At 44.1% G+C, this 19,262-nt stretch overlaps 1 protein-coding gene and 1 non-coding gene across 2 annotated transcripts; one reads left to right on the top strand and one right to left on the bottom strand.

Moving 5' to 3' along the window:
• Positions 1-853: 853 nt before the first annotated feature.
• LOC133040161 (E3 ubiquitin-protein ligase RNF138-like) lies at positions 854-1,555 on the bottom strand. Its single transcript, XM_061119919.1, has 2 exons — positions 1,441-1,555; positions 854-1,170 (listed from the first exon to the last, which is right to left on the bottom strand). Exons 1-2 carry the CDS (start codon positions 1,553-1,555, stop codon positions 854-856), a joined length of 432 nt encoding a protein of 143 aa, XP_060975902.1.
• A 6,058-nt stretch (positions 1,556-7,613) lies between these two features.
• Positions 7,614-7,686, top strand: TRNAV-AAC (transfer RNA valine (anticodon AAC)). The gene has a single exon. It is a non-coding gene; the product is annotated as a tRNA-Val (tRNA).
• The last annotated feature ends 11,576 nt before the right edge of the window (positions 7,687-19,262 follow it).

Raw genomic sequence — 19,262 nt, 5'->3', positions numbered from 1 at the left:
ATCACCAACTGCAAGTTTGTAATAAAAGGTTCATCATAGCTAACCAGCAATTCTGTTATTGAAAATTCTGAGGCCAAAGAGCTGTAATTCAGCTTACTGTACTTGAGGCTTAGAAATCAGTCAGCCAAACAAACAAGATTTGACATTACCAACTGTCCACCAAAGAAATCCATTTTTCTCTTGATATTTCTTTCTAATAGCCAAAAGGAAATATCTATACAGTGAGCTTTTGCTTTTTAAAGAGTTAAAATTATTAAAGAAATCTCACTAGTCTTCAAAAATGCTAAATATTATATAAATACAATTTTCTTATAGTTGAATTCTGCAGCTAGAATCTCTATTTTAGAAAGTTTTCTTTTGATTGTTTCATTTAGCACTTCAAGTCTCCATTTGCAACTCAAATAACTGGCTCAGTTTTGTTAGGTTTATATTAATCACATCATTCAGAATTTGGTACTGTGTTACCTGTGTGCAATAATGTCAATGGGAGGAACTGCACCAAATTTCAAAAGTAAGGAAAAATTCAAGAACACGTAATGCAAAAAAGATAAGTACAATAGGGATTCTCTTTTCACCACTAATGAAATATAATCCTTTTAATGTTTATAAAGATAATGTCCTAAGATTTATCTTTTAACTTATCAAAAGAATTAAGATTTTACATGGCCCACCTTTATTATTGAATTAAAAATCTAAAACAATAGACTGAAATACTTTTATTAATATACACATCAAGTTATTGAAATGGTGACTTCCTGTAGTTTTCTTCTTAAAGATGGCACTTGCAGGTACAAAGATGCAGAGGTGTCTACAGCCTTCAGATGTTCACTAGAAAAGATTCTTCAACAGCAGTTTAATACGGGGTTTCCTCATCTAGCTGAAGATTCGCAAGTTCTCCATAATCAAACTGATGCCTTTGATTTAGATGACTAACAAAATTTCTAGTAACCTGGCTAGGATCTCCCCAAGGAAGAGACACACAAATAGGACACGTCACAGGAACTATCTGAAATAGGTGGTTACTGTTACAATGGTCCCGTAAACTCTGTCCGGTAAAATTTGATTCTTGACACAAGGGACACTTAAAGGTAGGCTGCCCAGAAGAACTTGTATTCCCTTGGTAAGTTTCTGTGTTATGAGATGCAGATGTTTCACTCCTGTTACTGTTCCCTACTGAATCTTGAGAGATCTGAAAGTTTGGAATGATAGAAGAAACACCATATTCATCTTGATACTTCTTACAAGATTTGTAATGATGTCTCATGTGATAGAATTTAATCTGTTTTGCACAGCATCTGCAGCTACCAGAAAATGTCCTCATGATATTTTCAAGGTCTAAGGCCCATTCAGGACATGCTCCCTCTCTTCTAGTCACACTTCCACAACAGAGGGGACAATGTATTCCACTTTCTCTCATTGCAGTCAGGAAACATTTTCTACAGAAAACATGCTGACAGGCCACAGTCCGCACGGGTATTTTGAGCACCTCCTGACAGATGGGGCAGTAGAAATCATCTTCAGTGTAGGACGTGGCTGCAGAGAGCTCCTTGGCCATGGGGGGGGGGGGGGGGAACGAGGGATGAAGGCGATGACAGCAGCAGCGGCCGAGGTGGTGGTGGCAGCCAGGGGCCCACTCCCTGCGCGAACCCTAACTTTAAGTTCTTTAACTGATATCAAATTGGTTGAATTAATGTATAATCTTTGCCTGAAGAATTTCCAATTATGGTAGAAATAATGCTGCCCATATTTTTATAGATTATATAGAGAAGGACTATAGCTTAACAGCTTAAGAGGATGTGTGGGTACCCTTAGGAGATGTACCTGAATGTAGCCAAAATGTCACTTGAAGATGAGTACAACACATGGACACTCTAAGCTAAGTAAGGACCTGTTGTTTACCTGAGGTACTCCTTTATTTAAAAAAAAAAAAATTCCTGCTTCTTTAGTTACCTGCCTTCTATATCTCAAGTCACCCATTTTCCCATGTGCTATGTAATTCTTTTTTTACTCAGTGCTGGGGTCCTTATGCGCTGGCAGGCAGATGAACCTGAAAGAACATGACAGGTTGTTCTCCTGCTGTGATTCTTGTGTGTGTGTGTGTGTGTGTGTGTGTGTGTGAATCATATTTTTGATGCCTCCTGGTGTGAATGCACCAAGGAGTGGGACCTTGACTTTGCTCCTGATATAGCAGTTTTCCTGGAGAAGGGCCTGGTACCTGGTGAGCACCTAGAAAGTGCTTCCTGATTGAAGGACTCCTAATCCACAGTCCTGGAAAATGGGTAAGATCCACAGTAGCTTAGAGTATAAGGGACAGAGAGAGACAGAAAGGCACACACTCCAAGAGGGAAAGAGAAGGGCAGAGGGAAATGTCCTACAACCTAGAGACATCCTCAACTGAGTACGGAAAATTCAAAGAGCTCTTGTTTCCTCATGAGCTTCAACTGAGGAATCAGTGGAAGGTGACCCAATAACTCTCAGGATCCAGGTTTGCACAAGATGCATTATCGGTTCAGTATTCTGTAGCTTGCAACAATTTGTCTCAAATGAGATAATTTTGCAGATGTAGCCACGTACTGTTGAGATATCATTCAGAGACAGCCTCGGGCTTGCAAATGCACCTGTACCGGAGAGAGACCCCTCATTAGATTGTGTGCATCCAACCTAAGCCAAAATACAACTCATAAAGGGGAGGTAAGACGACAAATGTCTGGAACCAGTGAGTCTTTTTTTTTTTTTTTTTCCTTTAAACTCCTGTAATCCATAAGCTGCTCTGCAAGAAGCTCTCCAGAGTCATTCTGGCTGGTCTTCTCTGGAGTGAATTACTGGGTCACCACTATATACACTTATAATTATTAGGATACTTTCCAATCAGCTTGGAAGTTTAGCTGCTGAGTATGTGCAATCTCTGGGTAATGTACACATTGTCTTTTCAATGCACCTCCCACTAAGTTGAGTCAGTAGGGCACAAATTCCTTTGTTAGAGTAACAGACATGAGTACTGACAATTTCTTGTGATGGCAAGACCATGAAGAAAAAGACTCTTTCCTTGAGTTGGCAAAATACACTGGAATATAAATTAGAACATCTATTTAGGGAAAACTAAGAACATAAAGGGATGCCTTCAGTTTCTAGCAAAGGTGCAGTGACAGAAATCAGATTAACCCTCCTTCCTAAATCTCACTCTCCCCCTTTGTCCCACTTCCAAAGGAATAAAAGACAAAAAACGTGAAATACTGGTTTCTAAGACACAGGAATTCAGGCAGCAAAGGATGGCAAACCTTGAAAGGTGACCAACAAACAAGATGAGTCTTGCCATGGGTCCAGCTTCCTGCTTTCAGTGAGTTCCCAGCCTGGGCACCAAGAGGAGGATTTGAGGTCAATCTACTGGACTCTGGAGATGAAGCTGAGAGCTGGTGGAGAGCAATCAGCTAGAGTTCACACAACAAAGATCCAGTGATTCTTATTTCCAAAAACGAAGTAGAGAACAAAGGTATGGACATCAAGGTGGGAAGGGGAGTTGGGGGAATTGGGAAATTAGGATTTGCCCATATACACTATTGATGCTATGTATACAATAAATATCAAATGAGAATCTATTGTATGGCATAGGGCACTACTGTATGCTCTGTGGTTACCTAAATGAGAAGGAAATCCACAAAAAAGGAGATATATGTATGTGTATAGCCAATTCACTGTGCTATTAACACATCATCATAATTAACACATCATAAAACAGCTATATTCGAAGAAAAGTTAATAATAATGAAAAGAAACATGAAGAAAGGTCTAGTGATGAGAGACAGTGGGAGAGAGAGAGAATGCTAGGATATGAATGGGTCTCCCTCAAGTACTCAGCAGAGTAATGATCGGGGTATTTTTATGAAGAAAGTGCCTGACGCCAAGAAAACAAGTTTTAAAAAGATCCTGGAACAATGCCTGGTGCTCACACAGGACAAGCAATTGTATGTAAGCGATCTCCCCAGACAGACTGGACTACTTATAACTCAGGGGTCATTAGGAAGAACATTCAAAAAACTCTTGTGATGGACAGGGAGGCCTGGCTGTTAAAATGCTGCACTCAAGATGCCCGTAAATTTGGAAAACTCAGCAGCGGCCAGAGGACTGGAAAAGGTCAGTTTTCATCCCAGTGCCAAAGAAAGGCAGTGGCAAAGATTGTTCAAACTATTGCACAATTGTGCTCATCTCACATGTTACCAAAGTAATGGTCAACATTCTCACTGTGAGGTTTTCCCAGTATGTGAACTGAGAACGTCCAGATGTGCAAGCCGGATTCAGAAAAGGCAGAGGAGCCGGAGATCAACTTGCCAACATCCGTTGGTTCATAGTAAAAGCAAGAGAGTTCCAGAAAAACATCTACTTCTGCTTTATTGACTACGCCAAAGACTTTGACTGTGTGGATCACAACAAATTGTGGAAAATTCTTCAAGAGATGGGAATACCAGACCACCTTACCTGCCTCCTGAGAAAGCTGTATGCAGGTGAAGAAACAACAGTTAGAATCGGACATGAAACAACGGACTGGTTCCAAATTGTGAAAGGAGTATGTCAAGACTGTATGTTGTCACCCTGCTTATTTAACTTCTATGCAAAGTACATCATGTGAAATGCCAGCCTAGATGAAGCACAAGCTGGAATGAATATTTCTGCAAGAAATATCAATAACCTCAGATATGCAGATGACACCACCTTTATGGCAGAAAACGAAGAGGAAGTCAAGAACCTCTTGATGAAAGTGAACGTGGAGAGTGAAAAAGCTGGCTTAATATTCAACATTCAAAAAACGAAGATCATGGCATCTGGTCCCATCACTTCATGGCAAATAGGTGGGGAAACCATGGAAACAGTGACAGACTATTTTCTCGGCTCCAAAATTACTGTAGATGGTAACTGCAGCCATGAAAAATTAAAAGACCCTTGCTCCTTGGAAGAAAAGCTCTGACCAACATAGACAGCACATTAAAAAGCAGAGGTATTACTTTGCCGGCACAGGTCCATCTAAACAAAGCTATGGTTTTCCCGGTAGTCATGTATGGATGTGAGAGTTGGACTATAAAGGAAACTGAGTACCCAAGAATTGATGCTTCTAAACTGTGGTGTTGGAGAAGTCTCTTGAGAGCCCCTTGGACTGCAAGGAGATCCAAACAGTCCATCCTAAAGGAAATCATTCCTGAATATTCTTCGGAAGGACTGATGCTGAAGTTGAAGCTCCAATAGTTTGGCCACCGATGGGAAGAGCTGACTCAGTATAAAATCCCTGATGCTGGAAAGATTGAAGGCAAGAGGAGAAGAGGGTGACTGAGCATGAGATGGTTGGATGGCATCACTGACTCAGTGCACATGAGTTTGAAGAAACTCCAGGCTTTGGTGAAGACAGGGAAGCCTGGTGTGTTGCCATCCTTGGGGTCGCTACTGAACTGAAGAAATCTGGCAAGAGTTCCTCACCGCCGGAAAGCTCCACAGGGCCGACAACCAGCCCACCTTTCTCTGCTCTGAGTCACCTTGGAGAACAAGCCACAGTCAGTGAATCCAAGGAGGGCACAGGACAAAGCTGACTGCAGGATACTTTTACCTCCTGATATCCCCTCACCTTTTCATCTGGGCCCTACATCGTCTCTACCTGTGACACCTATCATCTCTCTGAAAACCAAGAAGTTCATCCCTTGTGAAGACACTTCGCTTTCCCTCACTCCAGCACAAGTGCGGGACAATCTGATTTGAGTCAGAGAACAAAAGGGAACGAATTCAACTCCACACCGCGGTTTCCAGCCAAAGACACAATGATAAAGAGGGTCAGGCTCTGCGGATTGAGCTGATCGAGGAGGAAAAGCAGCCGGTCCTCGTGCCGCTCTCAGAGGAGGCCCCGAAATCAGGTCAAGATCAGGTAGTAAATGGAGCCACCCATCACCAGCTGAGAACCAAGTGGCCCCTGCTTCACAAGGAAACAGGTTCAGAAAGAGAGCTTGACCTCTCACCAAACCTGGATTCCAGGTCTTCCCACACGACCTGCGGAACCTCCCTTGTCCACTTCTTGGATGAGGCTGAACCTCTGATCCAGGCGTTGGGCTTTGTCACATCTTCGGGGGCAGGGGATGGATCCGTCGCCTCAGCGCGCTCCACTCGCGGGCTCTGAAGCCCTGCGCCTACCATTTCTGCCGCAGGGAGCCGTGTGTCTGTGGTCCCTCGGGCGTCCGCTGTGCGCCCACCCTGACGGGGAGAGGACCACCGCACCCTCGTCCCGTCCAAGTGGGGCGTCCCGTCCAATGCCAGACGCGACAGAAAACGATGAATCCGCTCCTCTGTCTGGACGTGGGAGCTGAAATCTAGGACCTGCAGGGGAAGAAAGCAAGGGGAAATCTCAAAGAAACGCCCTCATCTAAAGCCATTTTCCAGTCCGCCTCTTTGGGAACTCAGGCCTCTAGGGCGAGTGAGGGTGCTGTCGGGCGGGCTCACCCTCGACCGCGCTCGGAGTCCCCGCGCAACCAGGAGGAGCCCTGCGGCCCGGACGCGGCCCGCGCCTTCCTCGGGGTCTCAGCCGGTGAACCTCAGACGCGAAGGCAGCGCCGGCCGCCCCGAGAAGAGGAAAGCCACGGCTGGAGAAAACGGCACATGCAGTCCCCAAATTGAGACGCTCCACTTCTAATGGAAACCAGAGACAGACACACAGACAACATTGCATTAAAGTCTTTCAGCGAAAAGAAACTCGGCCTGCTGTGAAGTAAATACGAAAACCCTTCAAGTCACCGGCTTTCTGACAAAACGCCTTTACCTCTCTGTTCAATTCGCGTTCCACGACCTGTTGAACTGCAAAATTATAAAAGGAAAACCAGAGGCGTTTCAGACATTGTGAATTGTAAAACAAAGCCGGCCTTCACGAAGAATGTCAAGTCTGAAGAGGAAGGAATGAAGACGGTCAGATCTGCGTGGAACGCGCCCGGCTCCTCCGCGCTTCCTGCGGGGCCTGGTCGGCAAAGGAATTCAACAAATGACCTGAGCCTCAGCCTTTGCTGCGCTTCCTGCTAAACGTGGACGTGAGATGCAAGTCTGGACTGAAACTAGGGGACTAGAATCAGCCACAGAGGCAGGAATCCGAGGAACCCCCGGTGCCAGGCGGCGCCGGAGAAGCGCTGCTGTGAAAGGCCTGTGAGAGGGGCGCACGGGTCGGGCGGCGCAGAGGGGGGGCGGGTCCTTTGTTTCCCGAGTGGGATTTAAAGCATCGAGCCCGGTCCCCGCTGGCGCCATGAAAAGGGACGCTAAGGCGCGGATCTGCCGCCGGAAGGGATGCGTCCACCTTGACGGACGTGGGGCCACCTGGGGCTCAGACGCACCTTCCTCCCCCGGCTCCTGAGGCTTCTGAGAACTGGGGAGTCAGCGGGGGCGACCTCTGCGCTTGGGCGCAAAGCTGGCACACAGGGACCTCGCTCCGGGAGAGGCGGAGAGGCGAGGAACCCTTCATCAGGGCTTTTCAAGACCGGCAGATCCTTACTTGACTAATTGCCTGTGTTTCCAGAGTCCGCTTCCTTTGAAAATTTGACGGTCAGGTGTGTTCAACCAAGCAACTCTTGAATATGTCGCTAGGGACAAGTGGTCGCGCAGTTTCCGTAGTGTAGTGGTTATCACGTTCGCCTAACACGCGAAAGGTCCCCGGTTCGAAACCGGGCGGAAACAACTTCACTTTTCCCCCAGACTTTCAGATTCATATTTTAAACACACAGTAGAGGCCTGCCGCGTGGAGTGAAGTTGGGAGCTTCAGCTTCAGCATCATTCCTTCCAGTGAATATTCAGGGTTGATTTCCTTTAGGACTGACTGATTTGATCTCTCCTTGACCTGCAGACAGGTTTCTCAGCAGGCAGGTAAGGTGGTCTGTTTTTCCAATCTCTTGAAGAATTTTCCATATTTTGTTGTGATCCACACAGTGAAAGGCTTTAGTGGAGTCAATGAAGCAGAAATAGATAACTTTCTGTAATTCTCTTGCTTTTTCTATGATACAATGGAGGAAAAATGGAGGGAAAACGGAGGAAAAGGATAGAATCAAATTAATTGGGAACATATATGGAAAAGGTTAAATAGAGAGTCCTATAAACAGTGGAGGAAATTTCATAGGTAAAAGGAGTTTACAGGGTGATGATGATGAGCCTACTCTTTCATGCATTCTAGGATTCTCAGTCAACCTGCTTTCCTCCAGAGATCCTATCTGAGGATCAGAGACTACCTGCATGTATGTCCTTGTCTGTGTGTGTGTATGTGTGTGTGTTGTACATACATAGATATACATATAGTAAGGTCCATTGCTTGTATATTAGCTTTACATTTCTATGTAGCGAGAAATATATATACATATATATATATCTGTTACGTAAAATTCTGGGTCTTATGTATAGGAACATTTTTCACTGTAAAACCTTCATTTTTTTTTAATTGGGGGATTTCTGAAGCAAGGAATTGGACTACTGTTCCCCTTTTGATGAGCTGATCAGATGAACTAGTAAACTGGCAGATTCCACTCGCCCAGGAGGTTACTGCTGGTCAGACGGGATTCCTTCACTCTCTCTTGAAAGATCCACTGCCACTGAAAGATATCAGTAACTTAAAAGAAAACCACACCCAGACTTCATGCAGTGTAGCGCCAAAATGCAAGAGCTTACACTCAATGGTGACATGCAAAGTGCCATGTGCTAAGGCACTGTCTATGAGTTTTACATGGGTGAACTCACTTTATCCTTTCAACCGGCTTCTATCATATCATCATCCTCATTTCACATATGAGAAATCTGAGGCATGGAAGGTTAAATAACTTGTCTAGTCACTCAAGCAGTGAGTGGGATCTGAGAGCAGCAATTTGAACCGGAGCCTGCCTGGCTCCACAGGATATGGTGCTGGTCAAAGAGGAACACAAATGGTAAAAATGTTTGGCAAAAAATTTAAGCATGTATATTTCTTTGACAAAACACCAAGGAGGAGTCATGTGACATGAATAAAACTGCAGTATCCTCATGACCCACTTGTCTCCCAAACACCTTTCTTATTCCAAGAGCTGCTCCCCTTGAATCCCCAACTTAAACACACCTGCAAGAACTAGGTTTTTCCTCCCTTTTGTGCTTTCCTCTCACCTTTCCAATACCTCTTTCATAGTGCTTCTGTTCTTTCACTTCCAGGTCATTCATTTTTTAAAATTTAAATATGTTAAATACATCTAAAGAAGAAAATAAGCAGTCATCTGTAGCCCCACCTCCTAGAATGAACTGCTGTTAACATCTTTGCACATTTTCCTTCAAATCTACTTTTACATTATTCTAAGTTGTAGCAAAAGTGCATGGGTTCATGCTAAGTCATTTCAGTCCTGTCTGACTCTTTGGGACCCATGGACTGTAGCCCGCCAGGCTCCTGTGACCATGAGAGGATTCCAGGTAAGAATATGGAGTGGGTGGCCATACCCTCCTCCAGGGAATCTTCCTGAACCAGGGATAGACCCCACATCTCTTGTGTCTCTTGCATTGGCAGGTGCGTTCTTTACCATTAGTATCACTTGAGAAGCTCCTACACTCTATATGTTATTTTAAAAAATTGAAATGATGCAGAAAATACAAATAGGTAAAATTTTGAAACACTTTAAATTCAAAAGTAACTTCTGTTAATGTAGGTAAATGATAATGGAGTCATTTAGGAATATCAGCTGAGAGAAGTATATATATATATATATACTTTTATGTGATTGAGCTTTTATAGAATCTATTCCAACTTTAAAGTATTTCAATTTACTAGTGTATAAATCGAATGAAAAAAACACAAAAATGAAGAAACTGTTGAACTTTCAATCAAATTGTTGACCTTAAGAGACATACGTTTCTAAAAGAACCCTCTATGCTAATAAAAATAATGAGTGTGATTGAATTAAGTTATTAAAATTTGGAATGATTTTTCTCATTATTTTTAAAAAATCAAATTTCTGAAGAATTAATTTAAAAATAATACATTCTATCCATTTCAAGTTCGATGACTTTTGACAAGTGGATGTACCTATGGAACCACTACCCTGTTCAAGAACATCTCCAGTATTCCAAAATAGCCTCTTATGCCCCTTTGCAGTCAACCCCCCCCTAACACTCCCTGTCCCAAGTACTCAATGATCTAGTTCTTTTCACTAGGGATTAGTTTGGCTCATCTAGTAATCCCCAAAGGTGGCTCCCCAGAATATGTACTCTTCTCAACACTCAGGGTGATGTTTTAATCCGTATTGTTGTCATGTATCAGGAATTTGTTTCATTTTATTCAGGAGTAGTATTCCTTTGAGTGAATATGTCACAATTATATCTATTCACTTGGTGATGGACATTTGAATGGTTTTCAATTTGGGGACTATTATGAACAAAGCTACTATAAGCAAGTCCCTTTTGTGGGCATATGTTTTATAAATTCCATTTAAAATTTTCTATTCTCTAATATACATTTATTTTGTGAATGGATGTTACATTCATAAAGACAAAATTTATTGAAATATTTAAAAGTGTATTCAAATGTTAAACAGACGGAAGTACCAGCTTATCTTTGGTTGTTTCCTACCAAAACATACTTAATATTGGCCACCTTCTGTGCCAGCTGTGTTATTTGATTATCTCATTTAATCTACACAATAGCTTTATGAAGTACTTATTATTTCTTTCCTATGACACTTGTAAAATTTGCCTAGCAAATTGGACTTGACCCAAGGTCAAAAGGAAGTTAAGTGGTGGCACCTGGACTAATAGGAGGCCCCCTGAGTGTTGGGCTCATTTCATTTGGGCTAAATACTCTCTGCCATCCCTGGTTCCTGGCTTCCTGTCTACCTTTCGCCCCTGATCCGTGTGCTTGTGGCTGACCTTGGCAACCAGCATTTCCAGGTCTTTCTTGCCCGTGGAATCCAATGGGTGCAGCCGAACAAAGGAGATCAGAAGGGAGAGGGGAGGAATGTGAATGATAAAGGTTGCCCTGTCATATCAGCAAACAAAGCCTGCTGGGCCATCTAGCCACCAGTCACTACTCACCTTAATAAGTGCATTAAGAAGAAACTTATCTGTTGTTGGAGTAGGAAATGGCAACCCACGACAGTATTCTTGCCTGAAAAATCCCATGAAGAGAGGAGCCTGGTGGGCTACAGTCCATGGCATTCCACAGAGTTGGATATGACTGAGCGTGCATGACTGAACACAGACTGTGGGATCTTAGGTCCACAAACCCTGGCCCACAGCCATGAAAGCACCAAGACTTTGAAGCTCCCACTTCATCCTCATGAGGTGTTTCGATGAGGAAATCACCAAGGATTTCTTTTTTCCCCTAATCTATTACCACTTCTCACTGCCTCTCAAGACCATTGTTGGATGCTGACTGGACAGGGCTTGAAGGAGATGCTGCCCTTCTCCTACTGGTCTCTTCTTGCCAGACATTACTGCCTGCAGGAGCAGAACCAGGGGGCTGGGAGGGCACCGGCTTCCTAAAAACCAAAATTTGCCACGTGCACCCAAGTGCATCGCTTACCTGTGCCTCGCCGGCTCCCGGCGATGTGAATCCACTCTGCCGGCTGAAGCTTCTCCTGCAGCACCATGCCTGTGTGGGGCTCTAGATCCTGAGACAGGGGCCATGCTGAGGTGGCCCAGCCCTGCCCCCAACCCTGGAGGGCAGGCCGAGGAGAGCCCAGTCTTGACCAACCTGGCCAAGAGAGTTCTCAACCTCGGCCCAGCCCCACACACTCGAGGTTAAGAGCCTCAAACCCTGAAGTTTCAAAGGAGCGAGACTCTCGAGTTGAATCCATCTCCCGGCCTTTATGAGGAAAGTTGAGGGAGGAAATCAGACCAAGGAAAAGATTATGTGCATCCAAATGCATAATCAAAGAAAAATAGGATTTTCTGACAAGTTGGAAGTGTGGTCTGAAAGACTGGTGTCAAAGAGAAGTGTGTTTGGTCTGAGCCAACAGAGCATCAGGTAAGGTGGGAAAACACCCTTGCCACAGGGGTGGAAGGGGAAAGACCCAGAGTTTCCTTTGGGACCCTGGGGCCTTCCCAGAAAGCATTATCCATTGACGCTGTCCCCTTCCCCACATCTGTGGCCCTTAGAGATATTTGGGATCCCAGGTCTCACCTGGGGGCCTCCATTCCAACTCCCCCTCCCCTTTTTTTAAGACAAATCCCAACAGATTGCATCACTCTGATGCTTGCTTTTCAACTATCAAGGTCCTGAAAGCATCTGGACCTCACAAATGGAAGGAGCAACTGACCAGCTGCAGTTCACGGAGAAGCCTGAAATTTTGGCCTGGGAGAAGAGTGGAGGGAGTGGAGAGCAGATTCTGGGGCATCCTGAGGTCTAACTGCCTGGGGGCCCACAGGACCTCATACTGGAAGAGGCGAGGAACCCTAAGTCAGAGCCTTTCAGGAACCCAGATCCTGACTTGAAGGATCACTTGGGCTTCCAGAGTCTTCTTGCTTTGAAAATTTGACAGTCAGGTGTGTTCAAACATGCATTTCTTGAGTTTGTCATTAGTCACTAGTGGCAACGTGGTTTCCGTAGTGTAGTGGTTATCACGTTCACCTAACACGCGAAAGGTCCCTGGTTTGAAACCGGGCAGAATCAACTTCACTTTTCCGCAAACTTTTAGGTTCATATTTTAAACACAAAATGGAGGCCCGCCGCGGGGAGTGAGGCTTGGAGCTTCAGCTTCACCACCAGTCCTCCCAAAGAACATTCAGGGTTGATTTCCTTTAGGACTGACTGGTTTCATCTCTCCTTGACCTGCAGACAGGTTTCTCAGCAGGCAGGTAAGGTGGTCTGTTTTTCCCATCTCTTGAAGAATTTTCCATCCACCGTTTGTTGTGATCCACATAGTCAATGGCTTTCGTTCATGAATCAGAAACAGATGTCTTTCTGGAATTCTCTGGCTTCTTCTGTGATCCAATGGATGAAAAATGGAGGAAAAGAATAGAACCAAATTACCTGGAAAAGTGTATGGAAAAGGTTAAATAGAGACTACTACGAACAGCGGAAGAAACTTCATTGGTAAAATGAGTTTACAGGGTAGCTGATGAGCCTACTGTTTCATGAATTCCAGGATTCCCAGTGACCTGCTTTCCCCCAGAGATCCCGGACATAGGTCCTCCTATGTGCGCGCGCGCGCGCGCGTGTGTATTCAAGACACAAAGTAAGGTAGTACTGGAGCTCAGGAGAGGATGCACAGATTAGAAACAATCGTACATCATTTACATTCTAAGAGTGACACCCCTCCCTGGGTGGGCTCGAACCGAGAACTTTTCGGTTAACAGCCGAACTCCGTAACAGACTGCACCGCAGAGACGCGAGGAGAGCTTACTCCTCACTCCGACAGAAAGCAAGCATGCTGACGGAGCTAGCCGGAGCCAGCCGGAGCCAGCCGGAGCCACCTGTGTCTCTCAGAATAGCGTTTCCCCCTCCGAGCCTCGGACAACCTGAGAGATGGAGTCCACTCAGCGTGTTCATTCCCGCGGGGAAGCCGTGAGATTCCGAGGGCAGAAGGTCCCCGAAGGGTCCCCGCCACGCGTTGCTCCAATCCCGCCGCACATGCCAGCGCCCAGGAGACGCCCGGAGCTTGATCCAAGGGGCGTCCGAAGGAAGCTGATGGCTCCTGGTTTGCTCCGCCTTTATCCGACCGTTTGCGCTTCTGGACATCGGCTTAGTAGATGGGGTGAGTGTGACTGCAGCTGGAAAGAGATCACGTCCAACGAGGAAACGTGAAAAGGAGCGAGAGCAGGCAAAAGCATGGATGAGACACTGAGACCTCCCAGGAAGCCTGTGAAGAGGCTCAGGACAGATCGTAAGAGAGAAAAGATAATTTCATTAAGTAGCAGAAACCTTTGTTGTGCTGTTCAGTCGCTGAGTCCTCTCGGACTTTTTGCGACCCCATGGACTGCAGCACGGAAGGCTTCCCTGTCCATCACCAACTTCCGGAGCTCGCTCAAACTCATATCCATTGAGTCGGTGATGCTATCCAACCGTCTCATCCTCTGTCACCCTCTTCTCCTCCTGCCTTCAATCTTTCTCACCAGCAAGGTCTTTCTACTGAGTCAGCTCTTCTCATCAGGTGGCCAAAGTACTGGAGCTTCAGCTTTGGCATCAGTCCTTCCAGTGAATATTCAGGACTGATTTCCTTTAGGATTGACTGGTTTGATCTCCTTGATCAAAGGATTTGATCTCCTTGATCAAGGGACTCTCAAGAGTCTTCTCCAACACCACAGTTCAAACGCATTAATTCTTCCATGCTCAACCTTCTTTATGGTTCAGCTCTCACATCCATACATGACTATTGGAAAAACCGTAGCATTGACTCTATGGACCTTTGTTGGCAAAGTTATCCTCCGCTTTTTAATATGCTGTCCAGGTTGGTCATAGCTTTTCTTCCAGGGAGCAAGTGTCTTTTAATTTCATGCCTGCAGTCGCCATCTGTAGTGATTTTGGAGCCCTGGAAATAAGGTCTGTCACAGTTTCCATTGCTTCCCCATCTATTTGCCATGAAGTGATGGGACCAGATGCCATGATCTTAGCTTTTTGAACGCTGAGTGTCAAGCCGGCTTTTTCATTCTCCTCTTTCACATTCATCAAGAGGCTCTTTAGTTCCTCTTTGCTGTTTGACAAAGGGTGGTGTCATCTGCATGTCTGAGGTTATAGATGTTTCTCCCTGCAGTCTTGATTCCAGCTTGTGCTTCATCCAGCCTGGCATTTTGCATGATGTATTCTTCATAGAAGTTAAATAAGCAGGGTAACAATATACAGCCTTAACGTACTCCTTTCCAATTTTCAACCAGTCCATTGATCCATGCCCGGTTCTAACTGTTGCTTCTGGAGCTCCATACAGGTTTCTCTGGAGACAGGTAAGGAGGTCTGGTATTCCCATCTCTTGAAAAATTTTCCACACTTTGTTATGATCCACACAGTCAAAGCCTTTAGTGTAGTCAATGACACAGAAATAGATGTTTTCTGGAATGCTCTTGCTTTTTCTATTATCCAAAAGATGTTGGCAATTTGATCTCTGGTTCCTCTGCCTTTTCTAAATTAGCTTGAACACCTGGAAGTTCTCAGTTCACACTCTGTTGAAGCCTAGCTTGGAGAATTTTGAGCATTACACAGCTAGCATGAAAAATTGGTGCCATTGAGCAGTGGTTTTAACGTTCTTTGGCACGGCCTTTCTTTGGGATTGGAATGAAAACAGACCTTTTCCAGTCCTGTGGCCACTGCTGAGTTTTCCAAATTTGCTGGCAAATGAGTGCAGCAATTAAACAGCATCATCTTTTAGGATTTGAAATAGCTCAGCTGGAATTCTCTCACCTCCACTAGCTTTGTTAGCAGTGATGCTTCTTGAGTCCCTAAGTTGACTTCGCACTCCAAGATGTCTGGCTCTAGATGAGTGATCACACCATCCTGGTTATGTGTGTCATGAAGATCTTTTCTGTGTAGTTCTTCTGTGTATTCTTGCCACTTCTTCTTAATATCTTCTGCTTCTGTTTCTGTCCTTTATTGTGCCCACCTTTGCATGAAATGTTCCCTTGGTATCTCTAATTTTCTTGAAGAGACTGCTAGTCTTTCCCATTTTCATTGTTTTGCTCTATTTCTTTGCACTGCTCACCTTGAAAGGCTTTCTTATCTCTCCTTGCTATTCTCTGGAACTCTGCATTCATTTGGGTATATCTTTCCTTTTCTCTGCCTTTCGCTTCTCTTCTTTTCTCAGCTATTTATAAGGCCTCTTCAGACAACCATTTTGCATTTTTCTTCTCTTTTTCTTGGGGATGGTTTTGATCAAGGCCTCCTGTACAATGTTGCGAATCTCCATCCATGGTTCTCCAGGCACTCTGTCTATCAGATCTAATCCCTTGAATCTGTCACTTCCACTGTATAATCAATCGTAAGGGATTTGATTTAGGTCATACCTGAACAGCCTAGTGGTTTCCCCTACTTTCTTCAATTTAAGTCTGAGTTTGGCAATAGAGCTTCTCCATCTTTGGGCTGCGAAGAATATAACCAGTGTGATTTGGGTATCGACCATCTAGTGATGTCCATGTATAGGGTCGTCTCTTGTGTTGTTGGAAGAGAGTGTTTGTTATGCCCGGTGCGTTCTCTTGGCAAAACTCTGAGGGAGAATCAGAGAAGAGCATGAAAGAGAGAAAAGCTCGAACTTCTGTAGGTGTCCACAAATAAAGCAGCAAACACAGTGTGGGTATATTTACGTGGGACAGTTACCTTCTGCCACGTTGTGTACTGTCACTGTACAGTGTAGGTGCTGCACTGTGGCAGCAGCGACCTTGGTTCAGATCCAGGCTAAGGCATGGTAGTGTCTATAGCCTGTCTTGCCATTTGCCTTTTTACTTTTTTTCAGTTTGACTTATAGTTGATTTACAATGTTGTATTTGTTTCAGGTGTACAACAAAGTGATTCAGTTATACACACATATACATCTATTTGTGGTTCAGATTATTTTTCCTTATAGATTATTACAAAATATTGAGTACAGGTCCCTGGCTATACACTAGGTGCTTGTTGGTTATCTGTTTTCTACACAGTAGTAGTGTGTATATGTTAATCCCAAACTTCTAATTTATCCCTTCCCCTTTCCCCTTTAGTAACCATAATGTTGTTTTCTATGTCCATGGGTTTATTTCCATTTTGTACATATGTTCATTTGTATCAGTTTTAGTTTTGTTTTTTAGATTTCTCATATAAGCGATGTCATATGATATTTGTCTTTCTCTGCCTGGCTTACATCACTAGGATGGCAATCTCTTGGTCCAATCATGTTGCTGTAATTGGCATTATTTCATTCTTTTCGGGGTGGTTTTTTTTTTTTTTTTTGGTTGAGTAATATTCTATCCATTTACTTTTAATTCCAGCACCAGCTATGCCCCCTAGCAGCGGTAGGAGAACAGAATTTGCTGCTGGCCCAGAAAGCAAGATGCAGCGAGAAGTGGAGTAAATCCCACAGCGCACAAACCTGCCGGTCAAAGCAAAACCTAGAATGACTGCTTGTCTCACTGTTGAGCAGAACACATCCCCAAAGTTGAAATATTGCTCTTCAAGGAGCCTTGTCTATAGTTTACATTAACAAAATAACATGGTCATTGTTGTTGTTGTTGTTGTTTTCTGGTAAACATATTTCTAATATCAGTGATTTTTTTTTTTTTTACACTAAAGGAGAAGGCGTATTTAAGAGGTTTGCAATAAAATGCAAACTAGTCATCATGGTTTAGACCAGTTCCTTTCCATCCACCAGCCACTGATTTTTACAGAAACAGTAAATCATTGAACTATAGGCACAGTTTGTTGAATTTTTGCAAATGTAATCAGCACCCAGATCAAATTGTAGAAAATTTCCCCCATCCTTGAAATGTCATTTGTGCCACTTTCTAGGCAATTCCTACACTAGATCGCTTCTTTTATTACTATTCTGAGGTCTACTGCAATAGTGTACTGTTGCCTGCTCTTGAAATTCAAATGAAGGAAGCTACATTTTTGGTAACTGACTTTGCTTTCGTGCAACATTTTGTTTGTTAAACATATTCAAAGTGTTATGGATATCTCATTAATTTTGGTATTATTGGAGTAATTTTGTTGGGATTTTTTGGTGTTAACTGGTGTTCTTGATGAATTTTCTATACCAACTTTTTGTACATTTGTGCATTCATAGAAGTATTACAATTGCTGGGTCATGAAGTAGGTACAAGACTAACTTTATTAGAAACTGCCAACAGTCTTCTGGAATGATTTTGAACTGACTAGTGCAGATGCAATTGCTCCACATTTGTCAGCATTTAGTGTAGGAATGTTTAAAAAAGCAGTCATGCTGGAGGCTGTGTAATGAGATCTCTTTATACGTATGACGTTTATTTTCCAAACGAGTAAATATGTCAAGAGTCTTTTCTTATAACGTCTGGTCATTAAAATATTACCTTTGTGATCCCTGGCTTAGGCTTCACAGGAAAAGGGAACCAGGTGCTGTGGATTTTCCTCAGTGTCTCTCAGAGACAGAGACCCAGGCTCAGGGTATTCCCAGAGTGGACAGGGTTAGATCCAATGACTGGCCCAGCAATAGTGGACATGCCCAGCCTCCCAGGTTTTTACCATCTCCACCCGCTTTCAGTTGAGCAAGTGCAGAACAGGTTTTTAAAATATTCACTTTCAACCTATTCATTCACATTCATTCCCTCCCCCCTCCCCTCCCCCCACCCAGTACTTTGAATAGCCAATTCATCTCACTACCATAAAGGGAAAACTGTCATCAGCAGCGTAAGCAGATGGTTCACGTAAAAATCAACATCAGAATATCAATACGATGGTGATCCAGGGAAATGACCTGACTCTCCAGCTGCTGTTGTTTGGAATCCCCGAGGTCTCTACCAGGCAGTGGACACGTTTTCCCTTTTGCTTGGGAAACTCGCTCAGAAGACCTGTTAGAGGACAAATGTTATGTCCAGAGTAGAGCAAGAGGTGAGCGAGGGAGTGGGGCTGGTGGATGGGGGCCAGGGGTGTGGACTAAGCCTGCAGAGGCAGCAACAACTGGCTGTGCGTGTTTGTGGTTCCAGAAGAGCTGATGAAAGGCGGTGAGTCTGGTGGGTGAGAGTGTGTGCTCTGTCTGTGTGGGGAGGGGCAGGAGGATTGGGAGATCTTTGCTAGAATTACTTTGCAGAGAGTGATTTGGTAAGGGTGGGAGAGGGGAGGAGGGCAACCCTGAGTGAAAGATGGTGGCCCGAGGAGCCCATGCTTATAGTTAGCTGGCAGCAGAGTTACGTGATCTTGAAGGTGCTTTCTCCAATGCGAAGTCTTGTCTGTTGTCATCCCGGCGTTCTGACCTCTGTGGTTTCCCTACTAGGGTAAAATTGACTTCAGAATTTCTGCTTGATAATCCCTAGATAGTAAAATGTCTATAGTCATTCTGGTGAATTGAGGAAAGGACAAACTCAACCATTTAAAGTAGCAGGGGATGGATAGGCATTACCTGGAAAATGTATCAGAGTGCTTCATCGATGTATCAAAGCGTATCTTCCATACTTGGTTGATAAAAAATTTTGTACCTCTTAATCTTGGTGATTATTACAGATCAAATAGCTGTTCATTAATGATTTGTGCATCTTGTCCTGTGAATACACCTTAATAAGTTTCTTTTTGGATAGAATGGGCGGTCCCATGTTGGAGAACCCAGTATAGACCATTACCGTGTTGAAGAAAAAGAAGTCAGATGCCACGTGTAACACGGATGCCC

Source organism: Dama dama, chromosome 20 (assembly GCF_033118175.1).
Source record: "Dama dama isolate Ldn47 chromosome 20, ASM3311817v1, whole genome shotgun sequence".
Lineage (NCBI taxonomy): Eukaryota > Metazoa > Chordata > Mammalia > Artiodactyla > Cervidae > Dama > Dama dama.
This window is presented reverse-complemented; position numbering and strand designations above follow the sequence as displayed.